The sequence below is a fragment of the Euleptes europaea genome, chromosome 8, assembly GCF_029931775.1.
Source record: "Euleptes europaea isolate rEulEur1 chromosome 8, rEulEur1.hap1, whole genome shotgun sequence".
Taxonomy (NCBI): domain Eukaryota; kingdom Metazoa; phylum Chordata; class Lepidosauria; order Squamata; family Sphaerodactylidae; genus Euleptes; species Euleptes europaea.
The window spans coordinates 10,380,158-10,400,019 of NC_079319.1; the positions used below are offsets into that span (position 1 = coordinate 10,380,158).

The window sequence follows — 19,862 nt, forward strand, 5'->3', positions numbered from 1 at the left end:
CTTCAATTGGTGGTTAATTGTTTAGCACTTGCCCTCTGAAGAAGAACAGGAAGCCTGCTTCAAAACCATGACTTTCAATTCAAGCTTCAAGGGAAAATGCTCCCCACAATTTGCCACCTCAGACTTTATGGGAAGATACAACTGGGGCTAATGGCAAACCGAAAATGAAGCCAACCCTTGATGGGAGTGGGGGAATAGCAAAATGAGGGACTGATTTGCAGATCACGTGAAACATCTCAGTGAATAAACTTGCTCAATCAATACAGGGCTGAAACATAAACTATTCCAAGGGAGGCTCAGGAAGTCAGCGCGCGTAACCACCAAGTTTGTTCACCATTTTAACAAGCACAGGGAACCCACCCCCACTCCTTGCTTTTTCATGTTTCTATTGTTCATAGGTTAAAAAAGAAGGGTGGGAGCAGATTCAACAAACTTTTAATCATTCTGATCCACCAAAATGACCACATGGAAGTGATAAAACACAGCTGCGTCTTGTCTCTTAAATAAATCCAGGAATCTTCTGATTTAGTTGTTTGTTGTTAATTTAATACATGCTGGCAAGATTTTTTTGTACTCTATTCAGTTATTTGCATGTTAGTTACTCCCCAAATTTAGTATTTTATATCAAGGCCCCATTAAATTTTAGAATTAGCTAGAGTCAAAGGATGTTGTTTTATGTTAAAGATTTTGGAGAGGTTTTATCAGGGCTGTGTTACATAATGAATGCAGAGGAACCTCTTTACACATTAATTATTTTTGGCATAGCATAAAAGAAGAGGCCAATGATGTATGCATAGTTTAGATCCGTTTATCAAAACCCAAACACACCTTAGATGAATAACATTGTATTTTTGAAGTTATTAATAATTTTTTTAAACAAAACATTCAGCTGTAGAAACATATCTTTGTAATCGGCCTCAAGTCCCAGTGAGAAACACCAAGTATAAATGAAGCTAATAATAATTTCTTGTTATGTTTAAATAAACAAGATGCAAACGTGCTGCAGACATCATCCAAAGAGTGTATTTAGTTAGAAATACTGAGAATATTTATTAGAATATAAGAAGAGCCCTGCTGGATCAGACCAGTGATCCATCTAGTCCAGCATCTTGTCTCACAGAGTGGACAACCAGTTCCTCTGGAGGTCCAACAACAGGGCACAGAGGCTGGGGCCTTCCCTTATGTCGCCTCCTGGCGCTGGTACTCGGAGGCTTATACTATAATTTATACTATGCTCCAAAGTACTGCCATAAGATTAAAAGTAATTTATAAGGTAAGTTAGGCATATTTATCCTAGTTATAATAAACTACAGAATGCCTTACCCATTACAGTTCCGATTCAGACCACTGAAGTTGAAACTGACTCAATCCCAAATGAATAAATAAATCCTAAAATTACTGCAACCAAAGTTGCCCACAATTATCTCGTTCCAGCGCTTTCAGCAGGTCTCAGTAAGCACAGTGAACTGGGGGTCTATACATCCACGTGTAATCTAGCAAATCTCCCTCCGGTCAAAAGGCTGAAAGCAGTCATATCATCTGTTTCCAGTCACAAGGATGAACAATGCAGTCACATCTTGAATGGACTGCTACTGTCCCTAATACTGAACAAGATTCTGGCTAAGACTATGTCTAAATACACCTTTTCCCCTAGAAATCAGTTCTGCCAAAGGCACATCCCACACACCCAAAAGAACCTTAACATTCCCTGCCAGTTCCAGCAACTCTCACCATCATAAGAGAATGCATACTGAAGGCGAAAACTCCAAACAGGAGGTACAGGGGCCAAGAAGATGGGCACAGGGAGGTTTTTTATGTAATGGAAAAAATTATAAGCAACTTCCAACCTATGAAGGTTTACCACAATGCCCAACTCAGTCACAACAATGAAATGAAAAAACAAAGAAAAGTGAATTAAAACCTACTCATTAAACCAAATGCTAGCAAAAAAATAGTTTACACTTCTACCTCCAGCTCTACCAAAATCAATGAACCTGTTTTAATAAGCGGCACTAAAAATAGTGAACGTCCTGCAACCCTTCCTAAAGACAGAGAGGCAGAAATAACCCCGATCCTCAAGGGGAAAAAAACATTTGACAGCTTTTTAGTAACTGCTGGAAAGCTGTTTCTCACAACAGATGTTTTTACCTTACATAACAAAGGAAATAGAAGCAGGTTTTATCTCAAGAATGCAGGTAACATGAAGGCTGATACAGGGAGAGGCCTTTCTGATGTAGGTGGGTCCCTGGCTGTGAAGGATTTTAAACATTCACCCAACTTCTGAATTTGGCTCAGAAGCAAAAAGAAAGCCAATAACAATACGCCCAGCTCAAACTGAATAAGCTCATGCCGTATGTATTTTCTAAGTTTTGCAGCATTTCGTAGTAGCTGATGCTTCTGTCATTTTCCAATGTAAGCCATACTATCTCAGGTTCATACTCCTGTTCATCTTCTAATGTGATTTATGCCTTCACATACCAGCAATGCCCAACCATCCTCTAAATTGGACAAACAGGACAGTCCCTGCGACAAAGATTAAATGGACATAAGTCTGACATCAGAAACCACAAAATTCCAAAACCAGTGGTGGAACATTTTAACCTTCCAGGACATTCAGTTGCTGACTTCAGAGTAGCAGTTCTCTTACAAAGCGATTTCAAAGGGAGAATAGAGAGACTGTTGAATTACAACAACTAATAAAGCTCAAAACAATGCATTCTCCTGGATTGAATAGAGACCTAGAATTTCTGTCTCATTACCAATGCTGATTTCTCCATGCCTACTACCCCTCTGCATATCACACCTAATCCAATCACACCTGCTAATGTCATTTACCTGCTATTGCCATAAGATATCTGAATTCACTCTTCTCTACTTAAGGATAGATGGACTCACATTCTAGCTGTACCTGAAGAAGGGAGCTGTGACTCACGATAGCTCACACCCTACCAGAAATTTTCTGTGCATTTTGTTTTCTTTGCCCTCTATAGTATCCTGGAAAATGGAAAGGATGCTTCTTCTGTTGCTACATACAGAACATGTACAGGAAAGAAAGATACTAAACGTGGCACTAGAGATTCATCCAAAAATAATCAGACCTGTAATCTTCAATGTAATTTTAGTGGTATTATTTTCTGCGCATGACGTTTCGTTCAGGTCTTTTCATTGTAGCAATGGCTCTACCAGAAGACTGTCTCCAACTAGTTCAGAGACGGAAATACTTTTTTGCTATGCATGAGATCACTGTGGATCTCAACCAACTACAGGCACCAGCTTTTCATACCATTTTTGGAGGTAATCCAGCGCTTCCAAACGAGCACCGATCTCAAACGTGATCCCAGGGCGACTTGGAGGCTTCCTGCTCATTTTGACAGCTGCTACTCCCTTCTTTCGTTAGCTCTGAAAAAGAAAGAAGGGACAGAAAACTTTTAAAGTGACATTCCGCTTCTCTTTTAAATTACGGACAGGGCAGGGCTACAGCTGAACTTTGACTGAAAAATCGGTGGCCAAGAAATAGTGGGAGCCAGTGTGGGGCAGTGGTTAAGAGCAATGGTTTGGAGCAGTGGACTCTCATCTGGAGAACCAGGTTTGATGCCCCACTCCTCCACATGAGCGGCGGAGGCTAACCTGGTGAACTGGATTTGTTTTCCCACTCCTATACATGAGGTCAGCTGGGTGACCTTAGGCTAATCACAGCTCTCTTAGAGCTCTCTCAGCCCCACATACCTCACAGGGTGTCTGTCGTGGAGAGGTGAAGGGAAGGTGATTGTAAGCCGGTTTGATTCTGCCTTAAGTGGTAGAGAAAGTCGGCATATAAAAACCAACTACTTCTCCTCCAAGAGTGGCAGCACTCATTAACTGTCAAGCACTGACAATTGGCACAAGGTAATCACGCCATGTTAACTTCACATTAGGTACCTGACAGATGTCTAGACAGTATGAACTGCCATTCGTAGTTCTCGATTGAAGCTATCCTTCAGCAAAACATAACACCAAGTGCCTGCTTAAAGGTAAAGGTAGTCCCCTGTGCAAGTACCAGGCCATTCCTGACTCATGGGGTGACGTCACATCCCTACGCTTATTAGGCATACTGTGTTTACAGGGTGGTCTGCCATCGCCTTCCCCAGTCGTCTACACTTTATCCCCAGCAAGCCAGGTACTCATTTGACCAACCTCGGAAGGATGGGTGGCTGAGTCAACCTTCAGCCGGCTACCTGAAACCAACTTTCGTCGGGATCAAACTCAGGTCGTGAGCAGAACTTTTGACTGCAGTGCTGCAGTTTACCACTCTGCGCCACGGGGCTTTCCAATTCACTCCGGTGCCGAGAAGCTGTTTTCTACTGTATTTACTGTTCATGTACCCTAAGCCAATGTGCTGAGAAGCTGTTTTCTACTGTATTTACTGTTCATGTACCCAATGTGCCACCAAAAAAAGAAGGATGTTCATGGCTAAGGGTTGCACGTGCTTCCCCAGAGATGGAAGAAAACAAGTTGAAAGGCATTTATTCAAGCAAGAATCTTTCAGGGAATAGCACAGCAATGCTCAGGTTTGGATCAAGCTAAAAACTTCTGTCCACAGAGTGCAACTTTCTCGCTTCCCACTGAAGACCAAAATGCCTCCCCCCCCAATGTTGCTATGATTCTATTCTATGCTCCTAGGGATTCCCCAAGCACCGCATGAAAGTGAAGCCAATGGTCTGCAGTGAGAGGGGAGAAACAGGCAAATGTCTCTCTTTCACACACGCTTTCCAACCACAGGAATCCTCCATGAGATCCAAAGACATAGGCGGTGTTTTTCAAGAACAGGATCCAGATCTGTGGATGCTACTGGGAAAGATCCAGTATGAATCTGGATGCAGAGGAGCCCTTAGCCCTACAAGAGGGCCTCAACCCCACCCACCCCACATTGACACAGTAATCCAACTTCAGAGTGAATCAAGGAAAAGATGCTGGGTTCCAGTATACGTATTGAAAGCCAGTGCGGCGTGGCAGCTAGAATGTCAGATAAGATGTGGGACTCAAGTTCAAATCCACAAAATGCCATGAACCTCAATGGTGACCTTGAGAAAGGCCTTGAGTCTTAGTCAAAACTACCTCTCAGGGTTGTTAGGGAGGAGAACTGCGTGCACCACCTTGAACTCACGGGAGAAAGGACAGAACAGGACACAAATCTGACAGATAGATGGAAGCTGGTGGTGGAAAGCGCCATCAAGTTGCCACCAGCTTATGGCAATGTGGAGTGTTTTCAAGGCAAGAGACGAACAGAAGTAGTTTGCCATTGCCTACTTCCTCGCAGGAATCCTAGACTTCCTTGGTGGTCTCCCACCCAAGTACAAACCAGGGCGGACCCTGCTTAGCTTCTGAGATCTGATGAGATCAGGCCTGCATGGGCCATCCACATAGGGGCAGAATCTACTGTAACGAGCTGTTTTTCTGACTCGTAACATTTAGAGAAATATGAACTGAGAATGAGTCAAGACTACTATTCTGGTGATAGAACCTGCCATCAGGTTGCAGTCAATTTATGGCGACCCTGTAAGGGTTTCAAAGCAGGAGATGTTCAAAGGTGGTTTGCCCTTGCATGCCTCTGTGCAGCAACCCTGGACTTCCTGGGTGGTCTCCTATCCAAGGACTAACCACAGCCGACCTTGCTTAGCTTCCAAGATATAAGACTGGGCCAGGCTAGGCTGTCTAAATCAGGGGAGATAAAAGGTGCCTCCTCAAAACAAAAACAAAACTTAATCCACGGGACAAAAGCCACCAAGATTAGTAAATAGATCACGATGGGTAGTGATGTTAGTAAATCTGCAGCAGTAGATCTGAAGAAGCGAGCTGTGTGACTCACGAAGAGCTCATACCCTGCCAGAATTTTTGTTAGTCTTTAAGGTACAACTGGACTCTTGCTCTTTTCAAAGGCTGTAAGAAAGGCTGTAAGAAAGATGTGTCACTGGCAACCAAGATCAAGTTAATTCATGCCATCGTATTCCCTATTACTATGTATGGGTGTGAAAGCTGGACAATGAAGAAAGCTGATAGGAAGGAAGTGGATTCCTTTGAAATGTGGTATTGCAGGAGAGTGTTACGGATACCAAGGACAGCCAAAAAAAAACAAATCAGTGGGTTATAGATCAAATGAAGCCTGAACTGGCCCTGGAAGCTAAAACGACTAAACGGAGGCTATCGTGTTTTGGTCACGTTATGAAAAGACAAAAATCACTGGAAAAAACAATCATGCTAGGAAAAGTGGAAGGCAGCAGGAAAAAGAGATGGATTGTGGGGGAAGCCAAGCTCCCCAATTTGCAAGACCTGAGCAAGGCTGTTAAGGATAGGACGTTTTGGAGGACATTGATTCCTAGGGTCGCCACGAGTCGGAAGCAACTTGACGGCACTTGACACACACATACACAAGAAAGGCTACCCTACCCGCCTGTTCAGTATCTGGGGCCTCGGCATTTTAATGACAACCCCAATGCCCCAGCCCAGTCCTCAGCCCGCATTAGGAAAAGGGGCAGCCCATAACAAGGGGGCCCAGCTGTCCAGGCCTGGTTGAGAAAGGTCTCCTTTCTACGGGACACCCTGCAGGGACGCATAGCGCAAGGGCCCCATGACAGGCAAAGAGCCAGTGTGGTGTCGTGGTTAAGAGCGAGTTTAGTGGCCATGAGTGGTGGTTTGGAGCGGTGGAGTCTGATCTGGAGAACCGGGTTTGATTCCCCCCTCCTCTATGTGAGCGGTGGACTCTAATCTGGTGAGCTGGGTTTGTTTCCCCACTCCTCCCCATGAAGCCAGCTGGGTGACCTTGGGCTAGTCACAGCTCTCTCAGCCCCACCTACCTCACAGGGTGTCTGTTGTGGGGGAGGGAAGGGGATTGTAAGCCGGTTTGATTGTTCCTTAAGTCGGCATAGAACAACTAACTCTTCTTCTTCGCCTAAAAGCTCCAGGGGCCACCCCAAGGCCTTAAAAGGGGAAATAAACCCCTCCTGTCGCCATCGCCCGGCCCTCCCTTCCCCCCCTCCACCCTCCCGTCGGTGGTCCTTCCCGGGCAACCCGAGGTGCTGAGAGGAGGCCCCTTTCTCCGGGGGGAAGAAAAGGAGGGCGAGGGCAAAGGCGGCGTCGGCGGTAGCAGCCCCGAGGGGGGCAGCCGGGGCCTCCTCCTCCTCCGCGCCCCTCGGGGACCCGCCCGAAGGCCTAGCGGGGTGAGGCCTGCCCGACCCCGCCGCGGCACTCGGCGCCGGCCTCTCCTTACCCGCGGCCCGCGACCGGCCCCGCCGGCCAGGGCGGGCTGCCCGCCCACCCGCTCGCTCCTCCAGGGGTGGAGGAGGGACGCTCAAGGCCGCCCGCCGTAGTCCTCCGCCGCCGCCTCAGAGCGCCCCATCGCCGTCTCCTCCCGCCCCTCGCGCCCCAGCGCCCTCCCGCGACGTCACTGCCCCGCGACGCACGCCGCGGCGGACGGGAAGCCGGCACGGGCGCCGCCATCGCCGCCCTGTCACGTGACAAAGGCGAGCTGGGAGGAGCCCTGCCCCCCCCCCGCCTCCTGTGCGAAGGGAGAAGAGGCTGCAGAGAGAGAGCCGAGAGCAGGGCGGCCGCGCACTTCCGGTTCCTGTGCGGGGCTGTGGCTCAGGGGTAGAGTCTTCTTGGCATGCAGAAGGTCCCAGGTTCAATCCCCGGCATCTCCAGCTAAAGGGACTAGGCAAGTAGGTGATGTGAAAGACCTCTGCCTGAGACCCTGGAGAGCCATGGGAAGGGGCCGTGGCTCAGGGGTAGAGCCTCTGCTTGGCATGCAGAAGGTCCCAGGTTCAATCCCCGGCCTCTCCAGTTAAAGGGACTAGGCAAGTAGGTGATGTGAAAGACCTCTGCCTGAGACCCTGGAGAGCCATGGGAAGGGGCCGTGGCTCAGGGGTAGAGCCTCTGCTTGGCATGCAGAAGGTCCCAGGTTCAATCCCCGGCCTCTCCAGTTAAAGGGACTGGGCAAGGAGGTGATGGGAAAGACCTCTGCCTGAGACCCTGGAGAGCTGCTGCCAGGGGAGGGACTGTGGCTCAGGGGTAGAGCCTCTGCTTGGCTTGCAGAAGGTCCCAGGTTCAATCCCCGGCATCTCCAGTGGTTCCCAACCTTTTTTTGACCAGGGACCACTAGGACTTTTTTATTCGGTGCAGGGACCCCAAGGTTCAAAATAAAAATTCAGAGAATTTGAAAATAAACTTAAATCATAACTGTTAGTTAAACATTAAACTTAGAATAATATTTGAATATGGGGTTTTTTATAATAGAGAACTTTTAATTGAAAATATGAATTTATTATGGGTTTATAACTTTGTTTCGCGGACCTTAATTTAGTTCTTGCGGACCCCTGGTTGGGAACCAGTGAATTAAAGGGACTAGGCAAAGAGGTGATGGGAAAGACCTCTGCCTGAGACCCTGGAGAGCCGCTGCCGGTCTAAGTAGACAATACTGACTTTGATGGATCCAGGGTCTGATTCGGTATATGGCAGCTTCATGTGTTCCTCGTGGAGCGTGCGGGACAAGAAAGAGGACGGCGCGGTGTAAAGGGCTGGGGCGATCTCTGATGAAGCACAGAGGTCCCTGCAGGACGATTTCTATGTACTCTGCCTGCAAACACGTGTGCATTGCATTAGGGTTCTGCCCCTCATAGGGCGGTATGCAAATAGGAACCGGGAGTTTATCTGACGCTTTAACCACTATTTCTAAAATGTGCTTGTTGCCTAAACTGACAATCTCGTCATAGGGACTAGAGCAAGAGTCCAGTAGTACCTTAAAGACTAACAAAAATATTTTCTGGTAGGGTATGAGCTTTTGTGAGCCATAGCTCACTTCTTCAGATACAGCTAGAATGTGAATCCATCTGTCACACCCATCTCTCCCCTGGACATCACAGACTCTTCTGCATACCACATCTAATCCCATCACGTCTGCTATTCACATTTACATACTGTTAACATTTACATACTAATGCTTGTCTGAATTCACTCTCCTCTACTTAAAGACAGATAAAAGACAGATAAACATTCCTTTTTGCTAATTTGTGTGTGCCCATATTTCCTATTAGCATGGCAAAATGGAAAGAATCATTTGCCTTTTCCATAGAAGAAAGGGACAAAATGTTGGATCTTGCCCTTCCTTTTTCAATGTCAGAGAATGAACCTACACCTGACTTCAACAAATTGATGAATTTATCTAAAAAACAAGTTAAATGTTGTTATGATTTTGTGACTCTGTAAATAAAATGATGAATCTGTAACCTTAACCATCTAACAGCTGCAGTGAATTGCATTGTCATGTGACTAAAGCCCTTAAAAAACGGGGCGTTAGCGTTTGAAATTTGCCAACGCATAAGCAGTGTGAATACAGCTATTGTGTGAGTATATGATTGCATATATGATATTGTTGATTCTTTGTTTATGCCGTTCTGTACTGCATGTTTATTTTTGCCTTATATTTAGTGAGCCCCTGAGGAAGGCTGACATAAGCCGAAACAAAAAGTGAACCGGACTTCTGTAGCATTGACTTATTACCTTACCTCTTGAAGAGAAAAGATGCTCTCAAGCCCAGGACTGTAAATATTCCCTGCGGTGGCTTCAATTGTATATAGAATTTACTTGGCTGGACATTGTCCATGTTTGTTGAACCATATGTATGGTGCATGAGTATTTGTTGTTTAGTACAAACTTGTATTGTTTCGTAGTTTGAAGCTGTTTCTTTGTTTGCTAACCACCTGAAGGTTGGCAATCCTACCCCCACCCATGGGGCATACACAGACACACACATACAAACACGGTATACTTCATTTCATCTTAACTCCAGCAAGAGTCTGTCCTTAAATTCAAACTGCGAAGCAATTCCAAACTCTTCTTCTGGCCTTTCCCTTAGTTTTGAGCTGTATTACATTCCCCTGCCCCCACCAACTCTGATCATTATGATATTCTAAAGGAGGAACAGGGTGGGACAAAAATTTCCCAGCCATCAAGAAAGTATCCCAATTTGTTAAATCCCATGCAATCACAATAGGGTTCCCAACTCTGGTTAGGGAAATTCCTAGGGATTTGGGGATGTAGCCTAAGGAGGGCAGAGTTTGGGGGAAGGAGCTCCGTCCACCTTCTGAAGCTGCCATTTTCTCCAGAAGAATTGACCTCTGTGGTCTGGAGATAAATTATAATTCCAGGAGAACTCCAGGCCCCACCTGGAGGTTGGCAGCCCTAAGTCACGAATCTTAAGCCGTCAAAATTCTCAACTATACAGAAAAGCAAATGGAAGGCCTGGAATGTATCCAGCCTCAGAGCTGACAGATTCCTAAGCCACATCCACAGGGTGAAGATTGTCTATTCCGCATCCATTGGCAGAGGAGTGTTCACACAATAACTTCTTGGATGCTTTGCTCCGGTGGCTGACATCTCCCCTGCATTTCTCCTCTTACTCCATCTGAGTGCTTCTGAGGACTTTACAAAAAAAATCAGTAATTGCTATAGCGTTATAGCGCTATAACAATTACCTTTTTAAAAAAAACCTCCCCCAGATAGCACTGGGGATGTCTTGGGGACTGATGGAAGGGGAAATGGCACCAATGTGGAAAGGACCTTTGAAAATGTGCCCCTTCTCAAGCAGATGGCCCACTAAGGTGATTGGACTACATTTTCAGATGAAAATTGTAGGAAAGTAGGGTGAGGAAAGCACACACTGAGGACAGGAAGGCCTCGAAGGAGATTCAGAGAATAATGTTTTGTGGATACACCCATAATCAGTGCTCCGTTTTGGAAGAAAAGGTGGAGAAAAATGTTCATGTGGAAGCAAGCCTTAGTTAATTTCATCAAGCAATTAAGACAGCGCTTCTTTAACTCGTTGAATTGGGACCCACTTTTAAACTTACTCTAGTTCTTTGGGCCCCAGTGGTAAATTTACAGTGCAGTGGTATAGCACATTTATTTCAATGTTTTTTTGTTTTTGCCATCAAGACACAGCTGACTTATGGCGACCCCGTAGGGTTTTCAAGGCAAGAGACATTCAGAGGTGGTTTGCCATTGCCTGCCTTCGTGTCACGACCCTGGTATTCCTTGGAGGTCTCCCATCCAAATACTAGCCGTGGACAGGGCTGAGAGTGTGTGACTAGCTCTAAATCAGTGGTTCTCAACTGTTACCCAAATGCTAATGGGAAATTAGCTGAGCAGGTCGGTAACTTTAATATTTATATAGCGAGATCAACCAGCTATACCAGAGCCCATTAACTGTGACCTTAAGAATAAAGACAGACAAGGGATTTCCGATTTAAGAGAGTTTATGTCATTTCTTTCATTCAATGATGCAACACAAACATACAGAGATTCTAAGAAATAAAAGGTAGTAGAATAAGGAAGGATGCCAACATGGCAGGAGGTCGTTGGTTGGGGAAATACTGCACCTTTTCCAGATGAGGAGTTGTCCAAGTTCCAGTAGACTAAGATAGCAGAAAAAGGGGGACATGGGGAATAAACAGGGGGCATGGGTAGCCCCCAGCGTATTTTAGCATGGCTGCTCACTCCGGCAGAGTGGCAGGCTGTATAAAATGGGAGGCCCTAAGGTAAAGTTATGGGCTGTGGGCACCCCAGATAATACTGTTTTTCTGGGGGCGGGGTAATGGGATTACCCCTCCTAGGTTCCCAGTTGACAAAAGGTGACAAAAGGATTAATCTTCGGCTGCCGGGGTGGGGTAGTGAGAATTTAGAAATCTATTCTAATTCCAATGGCTTGCACAACCCGGGAGGAACCGGGAGATCCTTGCTGAAGTGCTTAACGTTCCCAAACAATAGGCGCGATCTCTGCTAACGCCTGGGGATCGCTGCTGCATAGCTGGAGGAACGACTCATCGCTGATATCAGGATCGCTGCTGATTGCCCATTACGCTGCTGATGTTGCAGTGGGAGGGAGGGTATTGGCACTGACTACGTGGCTGTCTGCTTTCCACGAAATGGCGGCTGCTGGAACAGGGACGAACAGGAACATGGAGTCTCTCAGGTTCACTGGAGGTTGCCCTTGCCTCTGCTTCCTAGCTGCTGGCTGCACGGAGCGCACAGGAGCGGCGCGGCCGCATCAGTTTCAACGGAGCACGCTGCGGCCGTCCCAGCAGCGTTTGAGGCAGGCACGCGGCTGGAACAGTAGTCGTGTGCCTGCATATTGGGTTGCCATGTCCAGTCCGGGAGTTTAGGCAGCCCGTATGCTTACACAACCTTTTTCCGACCGTGGCCCCCTTCCGACCTTGTTTCCTTCCTGTGGCCCCCCTGTCCTACCGGTAGAAAGGTAGCTATTATAAATATTTTGTTTGTAAATAGCCAAGGAACAAAGAAGCCCAAACAGCCACACAAAACGCACCCAGCAATTTTCACCTGTGGCCCCCTTAGAATATCCTGGGGGGCCCCGGGGGGGCCATATGGCCCCAGTTTGAGAACCCCTGCTCTAAATCACCCAGCAAGTTTCCCTGGCAGAGTGGGGATTCAAACCTGGGTTTCCCAGATCCTAGTCTGACATCTTAACTACTACACTACCCTGCCTCAATAGGATTAGACTGGAGTAATTCTGCACTTGATGGCAACATGCTGTTTTCTTATCCCACGTGTTACAGACAACCTGGGAAAAGGTCCTGTCCCTTTCATAGAGACTTAAAGTGTGGAAAGGGACAGCGGAAGCACGGAAGTCAATGAAACCACTCGGGAAATAACATCCCCATTATGCCTCCATTAAAGGGATGGGACACTTTTCTCCGGGGTCTCGAGCAGAGGAAAAAACCTTTCCTATCATCCTTTTAACTGAAACTGCCAGGAACTGAATCTGAGACCTGCATGCAAACCGGGTACTCTGCTCACAACATTTTACTTTCTGATCTCTGGTGGGCATCCATCTGCCCCTTCCTCCTGGGCTTTTTCAGGTCAATGTCCATCATCTCCTCCTCTCTAGTCCATTTTCATCTTACCCTTCTTCTAAGAACTTCATAGTCAAACACATGGTTCACCCTTCCTCATTTTATCCTGACAACAATGTGGCCATTTATGCAGGGCTGTTTCCCTCACAGTCACCCCCATCGACTGCTTCAGGGCTTCCTTTTGATTATGCATGCCTTTCTTGACTGTCAGAGGCCACCTCGGTCTCCCCGCGCATTTCACCCATGTTTTCTGAATGCTGCTTTAGCCAGAATCGGGAAAAGGCGGACAAAACGCACAGAAACCCACGGGAGGCGCAAGGCTACCTCTGACATTCGGGAAAGGCATGCATAATCAAAAGGAAGCCCCGAAACAGTTGGCGGGGGTGACCGTGGGGAAACAGCCCCGCATAAACGGCCTACGAGGTAGGTTTAGCAGAGAACATCCCACCCAAGGAGATTCGCAGTGCAACTCTTCTAAGTTCACTGAAGTCAACGTGCTTCATTGCAGAACGAGGATTTGAACCGATGTCTCCTAGATCCAGTCCTCTAACCACTACACCCCACTGCCTCCCAGGATGTCTTGCCTAGCTGTGGATCGCCGAGTCCAACAAAGGAGAATGCCTCTTTTATTTATAGCTTAACGTATCTTAATAAGCTACAGCTGGCCTCTTCACTGGTCTAATCTTTTGTCTTGGCAGGCTCTTCAAAACCAGGGCTTGCGATGGGAGGCCACCGGGCAGGAAACATGACCTCATTCCGCGCTTCCGATTGCACAGTCTGGTTTCAAAAGGAAACAAGCAAACGTTCGGCTTCGCTCTGTCCTCTCACAGACCCGCTGTGCCATTTCGGCGGCAGGGAGCAATGCTAAGAGACACCAAACTGTCTGCGGTCCCGCCTGTCAAATGGATAAACAGCTGAGATACTTCGGTAACTGCCGAAACAGCTTTTCCAGGTCTGGGCAATTTTCTACTGCCTCGCATTTTCTTAGTTATGATATCAGTCGGCTGGAGCCAAGGATTCTACACTGACGGTTAAGACTGAGTTTTCTGAGGGTTTGGTACCTCTGCTGGAGGATAGCTGTGTTGGTCTGCAGTAGAAAAGTTAGGCCATTTATGCATGGCAGGTTTTGTCTTGGATTTGCCACTTCCTAGATGCACATTTTTCCAATCCAAATTCTCAAAACTCAAAAATAAGCCCCCCCCCCGTGCATATTTTTGAGAATTCAGATGGGGGAAATGTGCATCTAGAGAGCGGCAAATCCAAGGCAAAACCTCCCATGCATAAGTGGCCTTAGATTCGAGTCAAGTAGCATGATAGAGACCAACAAGATTTAAGCTTTTGCGAGGCAAAGCTTCCTGCATCTGATAGGGACAAGGAGAGCTGGTCGGTCTCTAAGGTGCTACTGGTCTCGAATCTAGCTGTCCAGGAAAGCGACTCGGATCCGCTCACTAACATATATGTACGTGATGTTGCGATGCTTTGGGTCAATTTGGGTAAACATGCAGCATTTACCAAAGGCATGTCCAGAGCAATCTTACGGAAAGTTTCTCCAGCCCTTTGCAATCGACAGAATAACTTTGTATTGGATTGCTCCATTAGAGTGCGGAATGCTGGCTATTTGTGGTTTGTAATATCTTCTCTTTAATAGGTTGTTTTTTAAAAACTTACTTTGTAAAAGTAGGGTTTTTTTTTTCTTTTCCGCCTCCACACATTTTAAAAGATTCTATGCAGTGGAAATGATAATACGGCAAGATGTGACGATGTAAAGAGGGTAGTCTAGCTACCATTACCAATTTAGGGGCGTTGTTAGAGTAAAAGTCGGTTTCGTGATCAGTACGGAAGGGAAGCGGAACGCCATGATTTACGTTTTATTTATCAATTTTGAATTGACATTGTCATATGTAGGGTTGCCAACCTCCAAGGAGTGCCTGGTGATCTCCTGGAATAACGACTCATCTCCAGATGACAGAGAGTAGTTATCCTGGAGAATGGGTGATTTGGAGGGCAGGCTCCATAGCATTATACTTTGCTGCCGTCCCTCCCATCTACAAACCCTGCCCAGCCTCCACCTTCAAAATCTCCAGGAATTTTCCATCCCGGAGTTGGCAAACTTAAGGATCTGACAGTATACACGTACCCTATCAATCTGTGTAAGTTTACGCAGTGGGTAGGGTTGCCAGGGTCTAGGTGGTGGCTGGAGATCTCGCACTATTACAACTGATCTCCAGCCGATAGAGATCAGTTCCCCTGGAGAAAATGGCCACTTTGGCAATTGGACTCTATGGCATTGAAGTCCCTCACCTCTCCAAACCCCACCCTCCTCAGGCTCCACCCCCAAAATCTCCAGGTATTTCCCATCCCAGAGCTGGCAACCCTAATGATCGTACTTTTGTGTCTCACAATTCCAGTTACACAGGCAAGTTTTTGGATCATGAATGTCGTTCCACCAACCCCGGTACAAGTGGTGCCTCTGTGTGCCGCCGGAGCCCCCGGCTTCTTATGAATGGCTACTACATACTCACAGAGGACAGCTTCCTGTCTGATGAAGATGGCAACGTCACACTGAGCCTCTCACAGACAAGTGTTACCTATAAAGAGAAATTAATTAGGTGAGTTAAGATCTGCTGGATAGCCCTACGCAATAGACCCCACCTGCTGGAGTAAAGCAGATGGCCCCAGGGCCTTTTTAGTGGTGGTACCCCTCTTACGATGTTCCTTTTAATTTTTTTTTTTCTGTTTGAGGAAGAATATTCCGGAGAAGAAAGCGAATCCGCCGATCCCTGGATAGCCTGTTCAATCTTAGTGTCTCTGATTCATGGCTAAACAGTTCCACTGGCAGCGATATGAGTACACATTTTGTGGAGGAGTCTTGGCTGGAAAAAGACAGCGAAATCGACGCCGGTCAATATGACAGCAGTGGTGAGCAGTGACTTTGTCCGTGGATGAGTACATGGCTGTGTCTTTCATCTATAGGGTTCCCAGCTCCGGGTTGGGAAATACCTGGAGATTTTGGGGGTGGAGCCTAAGGAGGGCAGGGACTTCAATGCCATAGAGTCCAATTGCCAAAGTGGCCATTTTATCCAGGGGAACTGATTTATATCACCTGGAGATCAGTTGTAATAGGAGGAGATCACTTCAATGGGGTATAATGCCATAAAATCTACCTTTCAAAGCAGCTATTTTCTCGAGGGGAACTGATCTCTCTCACCTGGAGATCAGTTGTAATAGTGGGAGATCTCCAGCCACCACCTGGAGGCGGGCAACGCTAAAAATCATGTAATACACACAGGCTTTATTGGGCAGAGAATCACGTTTTAATCTTCTGTGAAATTAGGCAGATCATGACAGGGAGGGCAGTAAGGGACGAGTCAGTGCTTGGCTCTCGTGGCCCTTTCTTACATGCCCAGGTATAATGCCACAGAGCATCTTCCAAAGTAGCCATTTCCTCCGAGGGAAATGATCTCTGTTGTCTGGGGATCACTTGTAATCCCAGGAGATCTCCAGCCACCACATGGAGGTTTTCAAAAAGGTAAATTCAACTGTACAGGACAGTGGTATTCAAGAAACACAGTTGTAGGCTACTATATAAATACAATATTACTCTCTATATATACAAAATTCTCTTAAACAAGTGGTATGAAAGAAAATTCCAATAGCAAAAACTATATATTCATCATTTTATATACATGATGCAAAACTATCAACATAAACATGGCGTAAGTACTGTCACAATTTTATATAAGTCTTCTAGTAATTTTTGTACAAGTTCATATTTGAAAAGAAGGCTGTTTTTCCGTTTGGTAGTGGTACAGGTTGCCGGTAAGTGCCTGTTTCAAAACCTTCATCAGCCACCCCAAAGGTTACGGAAGCCTTTTGAAGCAGAATTCAGCGTCTGGGAAGGAATCCTACCCCTCAGAATGCTATTTACAAACGCCAGCAATGTGAATTATTGTTAATGAATTGTTGATTATAGTGAGTTCTGCTAGTCTTTTTCCTTCCGTACCTGGAGGTTGGCAACCCTGGGTTTTCAGGGGTGGGGGTGAGATTTTCAAATTGTTCCCCTCTTCCTGCAATCCCTCACAGGCCTGGTCATTCCACATTTTTAAAGTCCCTACAAGGTGTTAGAGTCACCTATCATGTTCTATAGGCACTGCTGACGTTTGGTTGGGACCGAAAGCCCAAATGGAAGAAAAGCACAACCCAGCACCAAACACACCATCTTCTTCAAAAGATATTTTCAGAGAATCAAAAGCAAACGAGTATTTATCTCCTTGTGCCTGTCTCCTGGCAGAACAGGACTTCCATGAACAATCTTTGGCCTTTTCAAGTGAGTTAAATGTACTGTATGATTATAGCTTTCGTCATTTACATGATATTCACGCTTACACAATCGTGTGTGGGGGAGCCAGCGTTGTGTAGTGGTGAAGAGCGGTGGTTTGGAGTGGTGGAGTCTGATCTGGAGAACCGGGTTTGATTCCCCAGTCCTCTACGTAAGTGGCGGAGGCGAATCTGGTAAACTGGATTTGTTTCCCCACTCCTACACACGAAGCCAGCTGGGTGACCTTGGGCTAGTCACAGCTCTCTCAGCCCCACCTACCTCACAGGGTGTCTGTTGTGGGGAGGGGGAGGTGATTGGAAGCTGGTTTGATTCTTCCTGAAGTGGTAGAGAAAGTCGGCATATAAAAACCAACTCCTCCTCTTCTTTTTCTTCTCGGACCAGAACCAACGGGTTGAAATTAAATCAAAAGAGTTTCCATCTAGACATTAGGAAGAATTTTCTAACAGTTAGAGCTGTTCCTCAGTGGAACAGGCTTCCTCGGGAGGTGGTGAGCTCTCCTTCCCTGGAGGTTTTTAAGCAGAGGCTAGATGGCCATCTGTCAGCTATGCTGATTCTATGACCTTAGGCAGATCATGAGAGGGAGGTCATCTTGGTCATCTTCTGGGCATGTAGGGGTCACTGGGGATGTGGGTGGGTAGTTGTGAATTTCCTGCATTGTGCAGGGGGTTAGACTAGATGACCCTGGTGGTCCCTTCCAACTCTATGATTCTTCTTCAAGTGTTATCAAGTCACAGGTGACTAGTGGCAACACAGTAGGTTTTTCAAGGCAAGAGACTAACATGGGTGGTTTGCCATTGCCTGTCTCTGCACAGCGACCCTGGACAAATTCCTGGGTGGTCTCCCATCCAAGTACTAGCCAGGGCTGACCCTGCTTAGCATCTGAGATCTGAGAAGATCAGGCTAGCCTGGGCCATCCAAGTAAGGACCAATCTAGTTCTTCTACTGGAACAAAAGCTATTTCAGCAGGCTACTCATTATGTTGGGGATCTGTGATTGAATCGTTCGATTGTGTGATTTTGTTTTAAAATGCAGCTGAAGGAGATTTGGATCAGGTCCATGGTTAGGGCTGCCAGACGGCTGGTTCCAGCGGGCAACTGCCCTCCAATCCACCCGGCTGCAAGGAGCGGCGATCCCACATGTGTGCGGCTGCTCGCACGACGCGATTATATCATTTCCTAAGTGACATAATCGTGGCGCGTGTGGGATTACCGCCCTAGCCCCCATCCCTAAAAAATCTCTCCTGCCCCAGCTTTTCGGACCCAATGGCAAACCACCTCCGAACGTCTCTTGCCGTGAAAACCTGGACTCCAGCGGAGGAGCTTTGGTGACTCTTATCAGCACATGAGGGTTTTGAACACCTCGGCACTAATGAGGGCCAAGTTAGATATGACGGGAGAAGCCCAGTTTCTTTATTCCTGCGTGTGCCCTGTTCACATGCATTATTTCTTTCAGCATTTCTGCCCTCTGCACCAGTACTCAGATATCATTTGGGGAAGGGAGATAATCTCATCTCCAAGTATTTGGATGTGGGGGGAACAGGAAGCGCCCCTGTTCTTTTCAAGGCAACGACGTTTTTCTTGTTCCCTGTCATTTTTTTTCTTTCTTTCTCGTTTCCCTATCCTTCCTGCCTCTTCTTTCCTTTATTTTCCCTTCCTGCCTGCCTGCTTCTTCCTCTATTCATTCTCATTTCCCTCTTGCTTGTTCTTTTTTGGATTCAAAAAGTTCAGGGAGGGGGAAAGGCAGGGTGCCAGCTGGGGGTGGGGGTGGAACTTAGAATACATTCTGCTGATGAAAACTCGTTCCTCCGTAAGGTGTCATTAGACTCCTGCTTATTTTTATTTTTATTTTTGCTGCCAACAGACTAATACTGCCACCACTCTGGAAACGGAATGATCTAATCAGCCGGTGGCCCAATTCCCTACTTAGTTATTAGGTCAATGGTAACACTTAAAGAGTCCTGAATGGTTTGACCTCCTTTACGTGAATGTGGCGCTGCCACCCTCTTTCGCCATCAGCCCTTCCTCCATAGGCCTTTGACTGTCCTGGGATTTCCTACAGCTCAGAAAGCATCCAGGCTGAAGGATTAGCATCACACGGCTGCTTTTGCCTCAGATAATCAGTCCTGCAATGAAAGTGGGGTGTCATCATAGCACTGGAAGAAAAGCATCAATGCAAGGTTCTTCAGTGCTTCACGCCTTTGAGGCAGGTTTGCCAACCTCCAGGCGAGGCCTGGAGGTCTTCCCGAATTGCAAGTAGGATTGCCAACCTCCAGCTGCTAGCTGGAGATCTCCTGCTATTACAACCGATCTCCAGCCGATAGAGATCCGTTCACCTGGAGAAAATGGCCACTTTGGCCATTGGACTGTATGGCACTGAAGTCCCTTCCCTCCCCAAACCCTGCTGTTATATATGTGTTAGAAGGTAAGCAGCGGGAAATCCTAGGAGCTTGAGTCCTGGGCAAAGGCTCCTAGCCCTGCTCGCCCCATTGGCCGAAACTGGGCCGCGCTATTGGCCCTAAGCCAGCGCGCGCCATTGGGCACGGGAAGGTTGTCCCCCCCATCACGGATCAGGGGGGGAGCGGCCACAGGCGGCCAGGGGGGCATATAAGCAGGACCATTCCCAAT

At 46.9% G+C, this 19,862-nt stretch overlaps 1 protein-coding gene across 2 annotated transcripts in view; it reads right to left on the minus strand.

Annotated features, from left to right (window-relative positions):
* PHF20L1 (PHD finger protein 20 like 1) overlaps window positions 1-3,401 on the minus strand; it is a 66,572-nt gene extending 63,171 nt beyond the window's left edge. For both annotated transcript variants that reach the window (XM_056854543.1, XM_056854542.1), the window contains exon 1: window positions 3,284-3,401. In XM_056854543.1, the coding sequence (XP_056710521.1) occupies window positions 3,284-3,366 (83 nt within the window). In that variant the 5' untranslated portion in view covers window positions 3,367-3,401. The remainder of the gene's footprint in view (window positions 1-3,283) is intronic.
* Between the last annotated feature and the right edge of the window lie 16,461 nt (window positions 3,402-19,862).